The following is a 16,661-nucleotide window of genomic DNA, read 5'->3' on the forward strand; positions in this document are numbered from 1 at the left end:
ATTTATAACATCTCAAAGGAGTGAAATTTTTTCCTTTTCAAATTACTAGTTACCTTTGATCCTTTCAAACAAGTACTCCTGATTTGGTGTAAGGTCCAGATACTGCACAATTGTATTCAAAGTTGGAATGAGAGGAGCTTTGACCAGAGCAGCTTGTTTCAAGCTAGTAATACTAGCCTCTGTTAAAAATAAAACACACAGAACAGATTATTCTTCATGTGGGTCTCTAAAAGAACTTAAAATGCTTTTTCCTCAATACATGTTGAAGAAATAAATAAAAGCAATAACAGTTTAACAATTTGCATTATCTACTTTACTTAGAATTTCTTTTTATCATTTCTGGCATGATAGCCAGATTTATAAGAACAGAAACCACATGCATACACACACCAAAAGCAGCAGCCAAATCCATGCTGACAAATCTATGAACAGCTAATACACAAAATATTTTTGTGGGGGACACAGAGAGATACACGAGAGCTTTTAAAATCAGGTTGAGTTAGAAGTTGCCTGTTATGCCACTGATAAGCAGAAACTTTTTATGACGGTGATTTCTCTTATCATGAAAGACGACTATGCAAAGAAATAAACAACTGACAAATTTTCACAATGTCTAACCTTGCTAGTAATACTCAATGCTGGAAAAAAGACATTCTTCTGCGTGACATAGTTGCTAGAGCATAAACTGGTATAAGCTTTTTAAAGGGTTATGTATGTCAAAAGCCTTAATGCATTTATTCCTACTGAACTAACTCCACTTCTAAGAAATTATCCCTAAGAAATAATTACAAATGTACACAGATATTTAGATAAAAGGATATTTACTCACAGCATTACTAATAACAAGAAAGGGCAAAAGCCCAACATTTTACATAATAAAGATCACTTAAACACAACACATCACACATACAAAAATGAAGTACAATCTAGCTACAAAAACAGTACTGGAGAATATTTAACAAAATAAAAAAATTGGGATGAAAGTTGGCAACAAAAGAGTACGATCCCAATTTAATTAAAATTATGTACATATGGGGAACCTGGGTGGCTCAGTTGTTAAGCATCTGCCTTTGGCTCAGGTCATGATCCTGGGGTCCTGGGGCTGACCCTGCATGGGGCTCCCTGCTCAGCGGGAAGCCTACTTCTCCCTCTCCCACTCCCTCTGCTTGTGTTCCCTCTCTCACTGTTTCTGTCAAATAAATAAGTAAAATCTTTAACAAAAAAAATGTACATATATGTTCCATATTCCTTCAACTCTTATATAAAGTTATAATGTTCATAAATAATGGTATAACATACAATTGAGACAGATATATACACTAACATATATATTATATATATACTAAAATATATATTGTATACACCAATATTAAATATAAGTATATAATTATATATTAGTATACAGTTACATATATATAATATATACATATATATACACACTTACATAGTGTCTATATATATATATAGAGAGAGAGAGAGAGAGCTAGTATCATAACCAAAATTAATAATTGTTTGAGACTTAAAATTGATAGTGATTTATCTCTGGAAGCAGAATTTATGTAATATTCTTCTTTGTGTACATGTTTGTATTTTCCAGCCTCTCTACAACGAACATAATATACACTGCATTTGTAGTCACAAAGCAATGTAATTCTTTTTAAAAAGCATATCATACTGGTAAAATGTGGAAAATACACATTTTAATAGCTCCCCCTCTCCCCATTTTTATAGCTTTTAAAGAAAGCTCAAAGAGGACAGGCACTGGTTCAAACAACATTACCAAGATCTAGAAAGTAACCATTCTGGACTTTGGAGTTAACAGAGCTCTGGCTCTGGCCAAGTAACTCCAGGCAAGTTACCAAAGTTCTGTGTGTCTTAGCCTCATCCATAAATGGGACACTAACAGCTAGCTTTCAAGGTTAATCTGAGGGTGTGTAAATTACCTATGAAACATCTGGACATTCAGTATATAGATACCTTTGGGATACAATTCTACTCTTAGTCCAGAGGATAAAGATTGATTAAGACACCCAAATAAGTAGAAAGTACTAATATGTAATGCAAAGCACTTAACTATTTCAAGGAGAAATTTATTCTCTAGAAAGAGGTAGTCGACTATGATATTCCTTATTTATTTTGAAATCTAATTACTTAACACTAAATAAATTATGGTATATATATTTTAGGCAAATTGTATGGAACCTTAACAGTTTTATTTTTTCGCAGGTAAGAGAGTTGAAAATAGTTGATTTTAAATTAGCATTATTACACATTCTTTATGCTTTGTACAACTTTGGAATTAATAGAATATATAAAGAATACCACAATGATAAAAAGACAAGCGATCCAATTTAAAAATGGTAAAAGATTTGGAAAGATATTTCTCCTAAGAAGATACACGAATGGCAATAAGCACACCAAAAGATGCTCAACACCAGCAGCCATCAGGAAAATGCAAATCAAAACCACAATGAGAAACTACTTCACACCCATTAGAACAACTACAATAAAAAGGACAGATAAGTATTGGTGAAGATGTAAGAAACTAAAACCCTCATACACTGTTGGTAGGAATGTAAAATGGTGCAGCTGCTTTAAAAAAGAGTCTGCTGTTCCTCAAGTTAAACATGGACTTACCACATGGCTCAGCCATTCTACTCCTGGAGAAATTAAAACATGTCCACACAAACACCTGTATACAGCTGTTCACAGCAGCATTATTCATAATAGCCAGAGAGTGAAAACAGCCCAAATGTCAATCGATGGATAAATGGGTAAAAAAAATGCAACAGATCAATATAATAGGATATTATTTGGCAATAAAAAGAAACAAAGTACTCATAATGTTGTAACACAGATGAACACTGAAAACACAGGAAGTTAAAGAAGCCAGTCACAAATGACAACAGACTGTATGACACCACTTATGTGAAATATCCAGAATGGGTCTGTCTAAACTGGTAGCTGCCTTGGGTTGGGGAATGAGTGATGGGGGAATGGTATGAAGGGTATGTGGGGTTTCTTTTCTGGGTGATGAGATATGAGATACTCTAAAAATTGATTGTGGCTGCACAACCCAAACCTCTGAATTGTAGACTTTAAATGGGAGAACTGTATGGTAAGTAAATTCTATTTCAATAAAATATGTATTAGAAAATATACATATAAGAGACATTTAGTTTTGTCTTCAAGATAACAAAGAAGTTTTTAAATAGCCCAGTATGAAAAGAAAATTTCTACTTGGCAGATTCACTGACAGTAAATCAAATGCTGGGCTCTATTTTCACATACCTCCTATCTGAAGCTCAGGACAGCCCATTCGTCTCATCTGTGTGCTGACAGACTCCATCTCTTGTACGAGGGGCACTAATATTGTCTCATTGATCCACTAGGAAGAAACGAGGCAAAGATTTTACACATATAATTCCAAAGCATTTCTCAAATAATTATTTCCATGAAATGCTAAGAATATTTTTACTGTCTTCTTGAATATTAACAGAGCATAATAAAAGAAAATGAATGTTGAAGCCCAGAAAGTTAAGCAAGCAAGCTAGTAGAGTGTAAGTTAAGTTATAATCTTAAAGCACGTAGGCCTGCATTTTGCTGAAGAGAATATAAAAATTTCACTTATATCTTTTCTTTTCTTTTTTTTTTTAAGATTTTATTTATTTATTTGACAGAGATCACAAGTAGGCTGAGAGGCAGGCAGAGGGAGGGGGAAGCAGGCTCCCTGCCGAGCAGAGAGCCCGAAGTGGGGCTCAAACCCAGGACCCTGAGATCATGACCTGAGCCGAAGGCAGAGGCTTAACCCACTGAGCCACCCAGGCGCCCCTTCTTTCTTTCTTTTTTTTTTTTTAAGATTTACTTATTCATTTGACAGAGAGATAGCACCAGCGGGAGGGACAGAGGAAGGGAGGGAGAGAAAGAAAGAATCCCAAGCAGACTCTGTGCTGAGTATGGAGCCCTATGCAGGGCTTGATCTCATAACTGTGAGATCACGACCTGAGCTGAAACCAAGAGTCGGATGCTCAATAGACTGTACCACCAGTGCCCCGTGTTAAGTTTTTCTTAAAAGTTTATGATTACGCTTAGCTAAAAGGAACTCATTTCACTTATTCATTCTTCCAACATGTATTCAATGCATTCCACTTATCAGCCACTCTTGGGCTGCAACAAAATTACCTAAGGGGTTCAGGACTATGTTCCCTTGTATCCCCATGACAGAATTTTTGTTTAAGAAAGACATCCAGGCTTCTGGTTCAAGAAAATAGGCTGCAATTTTCATCACTCACTCTCGATACTCTATTGAAATCATAGTAGAAGAATAAAAGAGGAGCACAAATGATTTCAATGATTTCTAGAAGACGTAGAGTGGATACATGAGTGCTGAAGGATGGGAGGGGAAGTAGTAGCAGCCTCTGCAGAATCTACATGGAGCCCTGAGTGGAGGAGGGCTCATGTGTCCTCAGAACTTGGGAGCTTCTAGTACCTTCCAGAGTTGGAAAGAGGCAGCGCTGAAACAAGGGAACTCATTTGCTCTGGATGAGTCAGCCTTCCCAACCTCCAGGTCAAATATGAGACGGCTCTTCTCCAAAACAGTCAAAGAAACTGAAATATTCTGAAGTAGATTCTAGTATATATTACCTTCTCTCTCTAACTTAAAGTTCTCTGAGGTGATGTCCTCATTCATTTCCCTCGCATTTCTGGGTATATAATAGGTTCTGACAGAAAAGCTCTTTGTAAAAATAAAATGGAAAAAAAAAAAAGAAAAGAAAAACTAAACTAAACTAACCTAAACTACTGCTGCCCGGGGTGGCTCAGTGGGTTAAACGTCTGCCTTTGGCTCAGGTCATGATCCCAGGGTCCTGGGATTCGAGCCCCACCTGCTTCTCTCTCTCTCTCCCCTTGCTCATCATGGCTCTCTCTCTCTCAAATAAATAAATAAATAAAAATCTTTTTTAAAAAAAGAAAAAAGTAAAATAAAATTGAGCTGCTGATAAAGGGAAAAAGCTCCTAATAACTAAATATATTATCCCTTAATCTACTCAAAATAAATGGATTTACTAAATACGGAGAGAAGAAAAACCTGATGAAAGCAGACACCATAAGGTAAATGTGTTTATCCGTGCCATCCATATTGTATTTTTAATAATAATTAATTCTGATAATTCTGGTTAGTAATTAACACCTCTAAGTTACATTCTAATAACACACTTTGCATAGTAAGAGGTACTAGTATTATCCAAAGAGTAATGTCAGAACTTACATTTCTGAACTTAGCAGTCCATGAATCCATATGATCAAGAAGTTGTCTATTCATAGTCACTCTTGCCCAAACCTATTAAAAATGTTTAAAATGAACAATCAGTGAGGAAAAATCCTGCCAGAAATTAGTCATTTTCTTCCACTCTCAAAAATACGTGGAAAAATATCTGAAAAACAACTTGACAAATATTGATATTGATCTAATTAAGAGTGATAATCTTCTAACTTCCCACTTGGTTGCTATTCATGCAGACGCATTTTTAAAATTCCTTACATTGGTATGTTTAAAGAACATTCTTGCTTTTATGAACAAATAAAAATCTTATATTTGGTATTAAAATGATGAAGTTACAGACTTGAATATTCTAGCCAAGTGTATTTTATTATTTTTTTTAAGATTTATTTATTTATTTGGGGGCACAGCAGGGGAAGGGGCAAAAGGAAAGGGACAGACAGAGAAAAGCAGACTCCCCACTGAGTGTGGAGCCTGATGCCAGGCTGGATCTCAGGACTCTGAGATCACGACCTGAACCAAAATCAGGGATTGGAAACTTAACTAACTGAGCCACCCAGGCACCCCAAATCCAAGTGTATTTTATTTTTATTTATTTTTATTTTTTTAATTTTTTTTTTAAGATTTTATTTATTTATTTGACAGAGAGAAATCACAAGTAGACGGAGAGGCAGGCAGAGAGAGAGAGAGAGGAGGAAGCAGGCTCCCTGCTGAGCAGAGAGCCCGATGCAGGACTCGATCCCAGGAATCCCAGGACCCTGAGATCATGACCTGAGCCGAAGGCAGTGGCCTAATCCACTGAGCCACCCAGGGGCCCCTCCAAGTGTATTTTAAAAGCAAGAGTATATAATACTATTTGTATTAAGTACAAATAGATACTTGAGATATCTTTTTATAAATAAATGCAGAAAAGTCTTTTGGGCAAGATGGTAATGTCAACTATGTGTTATAAAGAATAAAAGTGTACAATATAAATCAGCTTTAGTATGACAGGTGTTTCTCCACTATTTAATATGCACCAGATTTATGTTTCTAGCCAGTAAAAGTGAAGAATACAGGGGTGCCTGGGTGGCACAGTAGGTTAAGCATCTGCCTTTGGCTGGTCATGATCCCACCTGGGATTGAACCCCATGGCGGGCTCCCTACTGAGGGGGGAGCCTGCCTCTCTCCCTCTGCTCTTCCTCCTGCCTGTGCTCTCTCTTTCAAATAAATAAAAACTTAAAAAAAAAAAAAAAAGTGAAGATTACAGAAAAAAAAGTTCCAGAAGTAGAAGAGACTAACAATCTGCAATCAAAAATATTAATTCCCCTGGGGCAAATAATACCTTATATATTAATAAAAATAATTAATTCATTTAAAAAATATTGTCATTTTTATTTCCCACTTACCTCCTCTGCTGCTTGTTTAGAACTAAGATCAGCTTCATCTTTGTTAGCACAGGGAGCCTGAGACCTGCAGGCAAGTTGATACTGAAACTTCTTTAGAGTTTGTGCGTAATCTCCCATAGAACGATTATAGTTCCAGAAAGTGGGACTGGTGGAAGGCGAGGTAGAGTCTGGGCTCCCTACAATGATGAATTTAAAGAGCATCAGTGTGCGCTGTAGTAATTCTGACATCCAGAGTTAGCTCAAGAACGCTGGCTATCTAGGCACCTAGGCAAGGGCAACCAAGGAAGACAAAGCCCCAAGGGATTCTTCTCCTCCCTGACACTTTTCTTTAGAGAACATATTTTAGTGCCTGTGCTAAAAATTAAAAAGAACATTTACTGAGCAATATCACGTTAAGAACTCTAAGTGGTTTAAAGTGTTTATTTTTGTTGTAAAATTAAGCTTGTTTCATTCTCTAAGACTTTCAAATGATTCAGCAAGAAACAAAAGACACAATTCTTCAGTAAAGAAATAGGCTAGGGAAGTTCCCTGCTTGAATTTTTAGTGGCGCTTTCTGAATGGGACAACTGCAGTCTCCTATTAATAAACTACTCTCTGGGTCAGCAGCTAGGCTCGCTTTCCCCTGTACTACTACACTGCATTCTCTTTATAGTTCGTAATAACTCCTGTGTTGTATTAAAAGAGACTGACGATTACACTTCTAAATTTACACATTTACTCTCAGGAAATGTTAATAGTTACATATGGGGACTTAATCCTCTAGAAGCTTCTACCAGCGTACTTATCACACTTTAAGGTTATAGTTTGTCTTTCTACCAAAACAGAGTTTGATCTCCTTGAGGGCAGGAAGTATTATTTTTCCCCAGCATCCCTGTGAACTGCTGTTGTGGCTGCTGTGGAGAGTTCTGTAGGCTTTGGGAAACCTATCAGCTTGGATATCAGCCGGAGTGGGAACTGATAATGAGGATACAGGCCTAGCACAGGTAGAGCTGGCTGAGACCCTTCTACCTCTATCCCCTGTACCCAGCAAAGGGTCAGGAACCTCACGGGCCAAATTTTTAGTAGGTAAGAAAAGAAATCTGTCCACTGGCACCAGGAGGTAACAAGGAAATTTTGTCTGTCTTAGGTCATACAGGGATTTAAAAATTATTCATTTTTGTATGGGTTTAGAATACCCATTTATACTACCTGTGAAGTCCAGCAACCTCCTAGCTCAGAAATTACCTAAGTTAGTTCACGGTCAGTGATACTCCTCAGGCATTTGGCAGAGGGAAATACAAAACTGCTAGGAGGAGACAAGGCTTCTATCCAGTTTTCTCAGGATAGAAAAGCACAGATAAATAAAACCCTACTGTAGATAAGCTTACCAAAAACAAAAATACAGAAATCACAAGAGGAAACGGTTTCAGTCAAAGGAATCAACAAGACAAAAATGTTAGTATTTAATCTCTAAGAACTTTAGATAACTGAGCTATTGGACAGAGATTTTCATTTTTGTTTTTTGATTTTTTTTTTTTTTTAAAGATTTTCTTTATTTGACAGAGAGAGAGACAGCGAGAGAGAGAACACAAGCAGGGGGAGTGGGAAAGGGAGAAGCAGGCTTCCCGCTGAGCAGGGAGTCCATGGGGTTCAATCCCAGGACCCTGGGGTCATGACTTGAGCCAAAAGCAGATACTTAACAACTGAGCCACCCAGGCACCCCTGGACAGAGACTTTTAAAGAGTTATGTTTAAAATGATTGAGATAGGAAAAAGAATGGAAAACATAAGAACAAAACCAAGATACTCTAAAACAAATCATGCCTATTTGAAAGAGAAACAAGTAAAACCTTAAAAACTGGGGTGGGGGGGGAGAAAAAGAAAACACCCACAATAAATTAAAAAACTCAATGAGTTAAACAGCAAGTCAGATACCACTTAGGGAAGATAGAACCAACGGTCAGTGCAGTCAGGCTAAAACCAACCAACTGTGGGGTAAGCGGTAAAACAGAAGCAAGCCAAATTACTAAATGTGGAAGAAATGGAAGTTTAAGAAGTCTCCTTTGCAACTACCACTGCATTAACTCATTTCAGAGAGGACCATCAACAGATGCTAAAACCACTCAGTGAAAGGCTACTGGGAAACAGGATTCACAAGTCTCAAAGTATCACACAGATTATTTACTAGTAATAATAATACTAATTTACTTACTAATAATATAATACTAATTTATTTACTACTACTAATAATACTAACTATAGATTATTTACTAATTATAAAAGGGAAAGCCAAGGCAGCCATCATCTTGACCAAGTGATCCAATTTAATCTTACCAATAAAGAGACAAAATGGTATCATGTGTTTCCTGATATGGTATGTTGAAAGGAGCATAGCACTACCTATGTTGTATTCTTACAAAAAAACTGTATTTAAACTGATTCTAATCTTATCTAATAATGAAAAATGACCACACAAATCCAAATTTGAAAAACAACTAGGCTGACCTCTTCAAACGTAAACGTCATGATCCTGCATCAGTTAAAAAAAAAAAAAAAGCTACAAAGGCCATTAAGGCCATTACTCGGTCAATTTGAAGAAATGTGAGTATGAATAATACTAGTATGATAATTATATTGTAGTTAGAAGGGAAAATGTTCATGTTCTTAGGAGATGTGTGTGAACTAATGAAGGATGGAGGGGCTAGTCAGCCAAAAAATGTGTGAGAAAAAGCAAAAACGAGTGCCTGGTTTCTTACTATTGGAGAAAGGAATTACAAATATGAAAAGGGAGGAGGCTGGAATCAACTCTGTATAGTTGGGACTGGAATTCGGAGGCAGTAGTATGAGCTCATGGTTTTTAATATATAGAGATGGACAGATACAGAAATACAAATAGGTGTGTGTGTACACATATTCCTAGCTGTCCGTTGAGAGGACCTAGAGGAGAGATGTCCCATCAACAGTGGTATATCCAGTGCCCGGACACTAATTTCTAAATATCATTCTCCCCTTGGAGAAACAGACTGACTCCATAGCCACTTAACCAGGGAAAGTACAAGAGGAGCCTGAAATATCTTTTAGTGCTAGAAAGTAAAACAAAACAACAACAAACAAACAAAACAGAAGCCAGAGGATCCCACCAGTGAAATCTGAGACCATCTAACCACCAAAATAAATGACATTACTGGGGAGAAGAAAAAGCTCTATCTCACAACAGAATGACAACAAATAAATATGAAAGGTGGCTGCACGTCAATATAAACACACTTAATACCACAGAATTATACACTTAAGAATGGTTAAAATGGTAAATATTATGCATATTTTGTCATAAAAGATGTTTAAAAAATGTAAAAGGAAATAAGAGAAGGAATGACGGAATTAGAAAGCCTCTATGAGAACCAACATAGTAAAAATCAATTTTTTTTTTTAAGATTTTATTTATTTATTTGACAGAGAGAAATCACAAGTAGTCGGAGAGGCAGGCAGAGAGAGAGAGGGAAGCAGGCTCCCTGCTGAGCAGAGAGCCCAATGCGGGACTCGATCCCAGGACCCTGAGATCATGACCTGGGCAGAAAGCAGTGGCTTAACCCACTGAGCCACCCAGGCGCCCGTAAAAATCAATTTTTAAAAAAATTTATTTATTTGACAGAGATCACAAGTAGGCAGAGAGAGAGAGAAGGAAGCAGGCTCCCTGCTGAGCAGAGAGTCCAATGCGGGGCTTGATCCCAGGACCCTGGGATCATGACCTGAGCCAAAGGCAGAGGCTTTAACCCACTGAGCCACCCAGGCAGCTCGTAAAAATCAATTTTGAAAAGAAACTTAAAAGAATATTAAAGCTGGGGCGCCTGGGTGGCTCAGTGGGTTAAAGCCCCTGCCTTCAGCTCGGGTCATGGTCTCAGGGTTCTGGGATCGAGCCCCATGTTGGGCTCTCTGTTTGGCGGGGAGCCTGCTTCCTCCTCTCTCTCTGCCTGCCCCTCTGCCTACTTGTGATCTCTGTCTGTCAAATAAATAGATGAAATATTTTTTTTTAAAAAAAAAAGGATGTTAAAGCTAAGTCAAGGGGCGCCTGGGTAGCTCAGTCAGTTAAGTGTCTGCTATCCGCTCAGGTCATGATCTCAGGGTCCTGGGATTGAGCTCTGCATCGGGCTCCCTGCTTGGCAGGGAGCCTGCTTCTCCCTCTTCCTCCACCTGTTCCTCCACTTTGGCTCTCTCCCCAAAATAAATAAATCTTAAAAGAAAAAAAAAAAGCTAAGTCAAATATGATGAGGAAGAGGACATTTATACAGCCTCAAAGTAGCTCCTCACAAAATACTATTTATAAATTAATTTATACAAAATACTAAATTACCTAAAACCTACAGATAATGGGTCAGAAGTATAGGGATGGACATAAATATACCAAGCAAACACTAACCATAAGAAAATTAGTAGAGCAGTGTTAATATAAGAGAAAATAGAAGGCAAAAAACCTAAGAGATAAAGATAAAAGGAATAATTGGCCATAATGATATCAACAATCCTTAATTTATATGCACTTAGCATCATTTCCTACACATTTAGCAAATTTGACCGAATTACGAGGAGACATTTAATGGAAGACAATCAGTGGGAACTGTTAATGGACTTTCTTACTAACTAATAGATCAAGTGGATGAAGATTAATAAGATAAAGATTTAAGAACACCTTCAAGAAGTCTGGTTCAATGAACAAACATGGGGTCCAGTATTTAGAGACTATGCATTCTTTTCAATATACCAAGAACCCTTTATAAAAAGTGATCACACAAGAAGCCTAAATGCAAGTCTTAAGAAATACCAAAGAACTGACAGGGTACAGTTCAAAATCTCTAGCCGTAGCACAATTCCCTTAGGGGAAAAATAAAAGATAACCAAGCCTTCATTTTGTATGTTGGAAATGAAAAGCAACACCAATCACTAACAATACTTCTAAGCAATAATAACCACCCTTCTAAATAACTCCAAAGGATCAAAGAAGAAATAAAAGTGGAACCCAGAAAATATCTCAATAAGACCAAGATACGTCAATGGAACAACCTAGGTTGTTCTTTGCATGGCATTATACTCTATAATTTACAGTAAACTTGAAATATTTCAAAATTTAACAAGAAGAAAAAGCATGCATCAACAAATAACAAGATAATATTGATTTGTTTCTTTGACATTCCTGGCACTTTCAGGCAAAATTAAATTAAAAATCAATGGAGAGATTTCAAGTGACACAAAGAGCCATGGTCCAATAACTGACTTCCTCATTGTGGCCATGCTTTAGCACCTAATGTGCTTTCTGTGAAAGTTCCTGAGGGGAAAAAATCATTACTTGGCTCAATAACCTAATTTGGTTTCAAATAATTGACTTTGTTATAATCAAATCTACCCCAAACAGATTAAGATTTGCTAACATTGTTTCCCAAAGTAAACTAAAAGACAGGTTTAAAAATGTTCTGAAAAACAGCAGCACTTCTGGAGTAAATCCATTCTCTCTCCACCACGCCAATCTTCTCAAGAACCAAAAGGAAACAACTATCACTTCAATAAGCGGTGCTAAGCACTGATTAAAAAACAACTGATAGCCTCAACTTTTAAATAGAAAGTATAACTTATATGAAAAAGCTTTCAATCTTAATGTAGATGAAAGGTTCAAGATTTCTTGGTTCAGCTATATTTTACTTTTTAAGTTTGGTAAGCTTAATTCTAACTATACAAAATATAAAAACAAAATGTATTTCTCTCCTAGGCTATCAAGGTATATTGATAAAAAAGAAACATTTATGGGGGCGCCTGGGTGGCTCAGTGGGTTAAAGCCTCTGCCTTCGGCTCAGGTCATGTTCCCGGGGTCCTGGGATCAAGCCCCGCCTCAGGCTCTCTGCTCAGCAGGGAGCCTGCTTCTTCCTCTCTCTCTGCCTGCCTCTCTGCCTACTTGTGATCTCTGTCTGTCAAATAAATAAATAAAATCTAAAAAAAAAAAAAAAAAACAAAAAACCATTTATGGAGAGGTATCAAAATACTGAAATAATGAGTTAAGGGTAACATTAAGTAACACCAAATATATGTACATTAGGTCTAACTAAAAATATACATACGTACCCAGCTTAACTCTATGCTGTTTCTCTTCTTCACTTCTAAGAAAAGTATCCAAAGTTCGTAAGTCTGTCATGTAGTCTTCTTTGTCAGTAGGGGAATTATAGACAGTGGGTGAAGACCGGTAGCGAGATCTCAATCCACTGCTCTCCACTGGTCCAACAGTAGTAGGGTATGGAGAAGAAGGAGAGGGACTATAGCTTGCCAACTACACAAAATAAAAGAACTTCTTCTTTACTGAAATTTATTTGTTTTGGTTTTTGACTTTCAAAAAGTCACACACCAATTAGAATGGCCAAAATCCAGAACCATGACAACACCAAACGTTGATGAGGATGTAGAGCAACTGGAACCCTCATTCACTGCTGGCGTGAATGCAAAATGTATACATAGCCACTCCGGAAGGCAGCTGGCGGTTTCTTACAGAACTAAACTACACTCAGCACATGATCTAGCAATTGTGCTCCTTGGTATCTACCCAAAGGAGTTGAAAACTTATGTCTACACAAAAACCTGCATACCGACATTTACAGCAGCTTTATTTGTAATTGCCAAAACCTGGAACCAATGAAGGCATCCTTCAGTAGAGAATGGGTACATAAATGGTGATACAGCTGGACAAAGGAGTATTATTCAGCATTTAAATGAAATGAGCTATGGGGCACCTTGGTGGTTCAGCATCTGACTCTGGATTTCGGCTCAGATCATGATCTCAGGGTCTTGAGATAAAGTTCCACAGAGCCAAGTCAGGTCCAGGCTGGGCGTGGAGCCTTCTTAAGATTCTCTCTGTCCAGGGGGCGCCTGGGTGGCTCAGTGGGTTAAAGCCTCTGCCTTCGGCTCAGGTCATGATCCCAGAGTCCTGGGATGGAGCCCCACGTCGGGCTCTCTGCTCTGTGGGGAGCCTGCTTCCTCCTCTCTCTCTCTCTGCCTGCCTCTCTGCCTACTTGTGATCTCTGTCTGTCAAATAAATAAATAAAATCTTTAAAAAAAAAAAAAAAAAGATTCTCTCTGTCCCTCACCCTCTTCCCTTCACTGCCCACTCCACCCCCAACTCGCAGACGAGCATTCTCACTTAAAAAAAAAAACAACAAAAAAAAACAAAACAAGAGGGAAACCTGGGTGGCTCAGTGGGTTAAGCCTCTGCCTTCAGCCCAGGTCGTGATCTCAGGGTCCTGGGATCGAGCCCCACATCGGGCTCTCTGCTCAGTGGAGAGCCTGCTTCCCCCTCTCTCTCTGCCTGTCTCTCTGCCTACTTGTGATCTCTCTCTGTGTCAAATAAATAAATAAAATCTGTTTAAAAAAAAAAAAGAAAGAAAAGAAAGATGTGACCTATCAAGCCATGAGAGAGACATGGAGGAAACTTAAATGCACATAACTAACTAAAAGAAGCCAATCTGAAACGCTACACACTCTAAGGTTCCAATTATATGATATTCTGGAAAAGGAAAACTATGGACAGAGTAAAAAGATCAGTAGTTGCCAAGGACCAGGGAGGATGGATAGGGCACAAAGGATTTTTAGGGCAGTGAAATTACCCTGTTATGATACCATACAATAATGGTGCATACATGTCACTATATATTTGTCTAAATCCACAGAATGCATACCACCAAGAGTAAGCCCTAAAGTAAACTATGGCCTCTGGGTGATAATGATGTACCAATATAGGTTCATCAACTGTAACAAATGTACCACTCTGGTGGGGGATTTTGATGGCTGGGGGGAGGCTATGCTTGTGTGGGGGCAAAAGGTATACAACATGTCTCTGTACCTTCCTCTCAGTTCTGCTACAAACCCTAAAACTATTCTAAAAAATAAAGTTTTTAAAAGAAGCAATATATGTATGTTTTAAAAAATGGAGAGTTTGAAGAAAGTAAGTCATACTTTTAACTCCACAACCTAGAGATAATATAATCCCCTTTCATATTTTATGTTCAAATCTTTAAATGTACCCAGATAAATCAATGCATTATTGCTTTTACATTATTGAGAGAATACTGTTTAGTTTTATTACCTGTTTATTAATTTTTATTTTTAAAAGTTTCACTTACTTTAGGATAAATAAGATGTGGTATATACATACAATGGAATACTACGCAGCCATCAAAAGAAATGAAATCTTGCCATTTGTGACGACGTGGATGGAACTAGAGGGTATTATGCTGAATGAAATAAGTCAATCAGAGAAAGACAATTATCACATGATCTCCCTGATATGAGGAAGTTGAGAGGCAATGTGGGGGGTTTGGGGGACAGGAAAGGAAAAAAATGATATAAGATGGGATCGGGAGGGAGAAAAACCATGAGATCTTAATCTCACAAAACAAATTGAGAGTTGCGGGGGTGGGTGGGTAGGGAGAGGGTGGTTGGGTTATGGACATTGGGGAAGGTATGTGCTATGGTGAGTGAAATGTGTAAACCCGGTGCTTCACAGACCTGTACCCCTGGGGATAATAATACATTAATGTTAATAAAAAAATTAAAATAAAAAAAGATTTATTTATTTACTTTAGAGATGGAGACGAGCATGTGAGCATGTGCATTGGTGGGGGTGATCAGAGGAAGAGGGACAGCGAGTAATCTCAAGCAGACTCCCTGTTGAGTGTGGAGCCAGAGGGCTCTATGTCACAACCTTGAGCTCACCACCCAAGCAGAAACTGATTGAACCACACAGGTGTCCCCTCATTGTTGTTTTAAAAATTAACCAATGATTTTCCTATAAATATTCTTACTGGCTATATAATATCTCATTGTACAAATATACTATTTCATTCTCTTATTCTAGACATTCGAACTGTCTACAATTTTTGGCCACCGTAAATAATGTTATGATTAACATCTTTGTACATAAATCTTTTCTTAATTTCTGAGGATGTTCTTCAGGAGATCCCAAGAATTGAAATGACTGTATCAAACCATATGAACATTTAAATGCATGTTTGTATTGTATTAAATGAAAATGTTATACTAAATACAATTCAGAAGAAACTGATAGGAGGACATATTTTGATATATATCCATCAGCATTACTTCTTTTAAATTGTTTATTTGATATAGAAGAATTTTTAAAAATTTACATTTAACTTGTATTTTTCCTCATACTTATGTAGTTAAACACTTTAAAAATAATTACTGGTCACTGTATTATCTATTTTATCAACTATCTACTCCACTACATTGATAATTATTTTTATTGGGGTTTCATTATCAATTTATATAATCTTGTCAAAAAGCAAGGATTAAAAAATCTTTTAGTTTAATAATGTTTGAAAACAGAAATGTTAATCCTCTTCCACACTTATGGGGGTGGAGCCTATTAAAAAAAAATCCTCACATATGCTATATTTGAGCTATATAAACCATAATGGGCTAATAAACCATTGACTGGTTTATTCTTACTCAAGGGGCATATTTTATGCATACTATATATTACCTTATTTTATCCTCTCAATAATAGGTAAATATTACTACTGTACTAATTTTGGATATGAGAGGTTAGGTAACTCACTCAAGATCCTACCAGGATTTCAATCCAATTTTCTGACTATAGAATTTACGCTTTTAACATGTTTTACTGGATCAGAATTAGCTGTCCATACACTATAGAACGTGGGTAACTACTGAAAACGGGTACAGGTATGTCTGAAAACTTTCATAATCAAAAGTTTAAAAGTAACTTGTTTCTTGAAAATTTAAAAGAACTCAACAGCAAAATTTCAGGCTCTAATATATTCTGCAAGTATACTTGATTAAAGTTTAAAATTTTTCTTCCCTATTTATTTAGGTTTTCTACTTAGTCAATCTTGGCATTTTCTCCCTAGAAAAATAATTATTCTATTTCATTAACTTTTCCAAGGTATTAGTTTGTATTCAACAAATACTTATAAGGCATCTATATTCCCTACACTGGGCTAA

At 37.1% G+C, this 16,661-nt stretch overlaps 1 protein-coding gene across 3 annotated transcripts in view; it reads right to left on the bottom strand.

Moving 5' to 3' along the window:
- The window catches only part of TMEM209 (transmembrane protein 209), a 32,290-nt gene that overhangs the window by 10,521 nt on the left and 5,108 nt on the right, over positions 1-16,661 (bottom strand). For all 3 annotated transcript variants that reach the window (XM_059171863.1, XM_059171861.1, XM_059171862.1), the window contains exons 6-10: positions 12,753-12,954; positions 6,667-6,842; positions 5,267-5,338; positions 3,292-3,388; positions 54-179 (exon numbers count right to left, since the gene is read on the bottom strand). In XM_059171863.1, coding sequence (XP_059027846.1) covers positions 54-179; positions 3,292-3,388; positions 5,267-5,338; positions 6,667-6,842; positions 12,753-12,954 — 673 coding nt within the window. The remainder of the gene's footprint in view (positions 1-53; positions 180-3,291; positions 3,389-5,266; positions 5,339-6,666; positions 6,843-12,752; positions 12,955-16,661) is intronic.

The sequence above is a fragment of the Mustela lutreola genome, chromosome 4 (assembly GCF_030435805.1).
Source record: "Mustela lutreola isolate mMusLut2 chromosome 4, mMusLut2.pri, whole genome shotgun sequence".
NCBI classification, from domain to species: Eukaryota; Metazoa; Chordata; class Mammalia; order Carnivora; family Mustelidae; genus Mustela; species Mustela lutreola.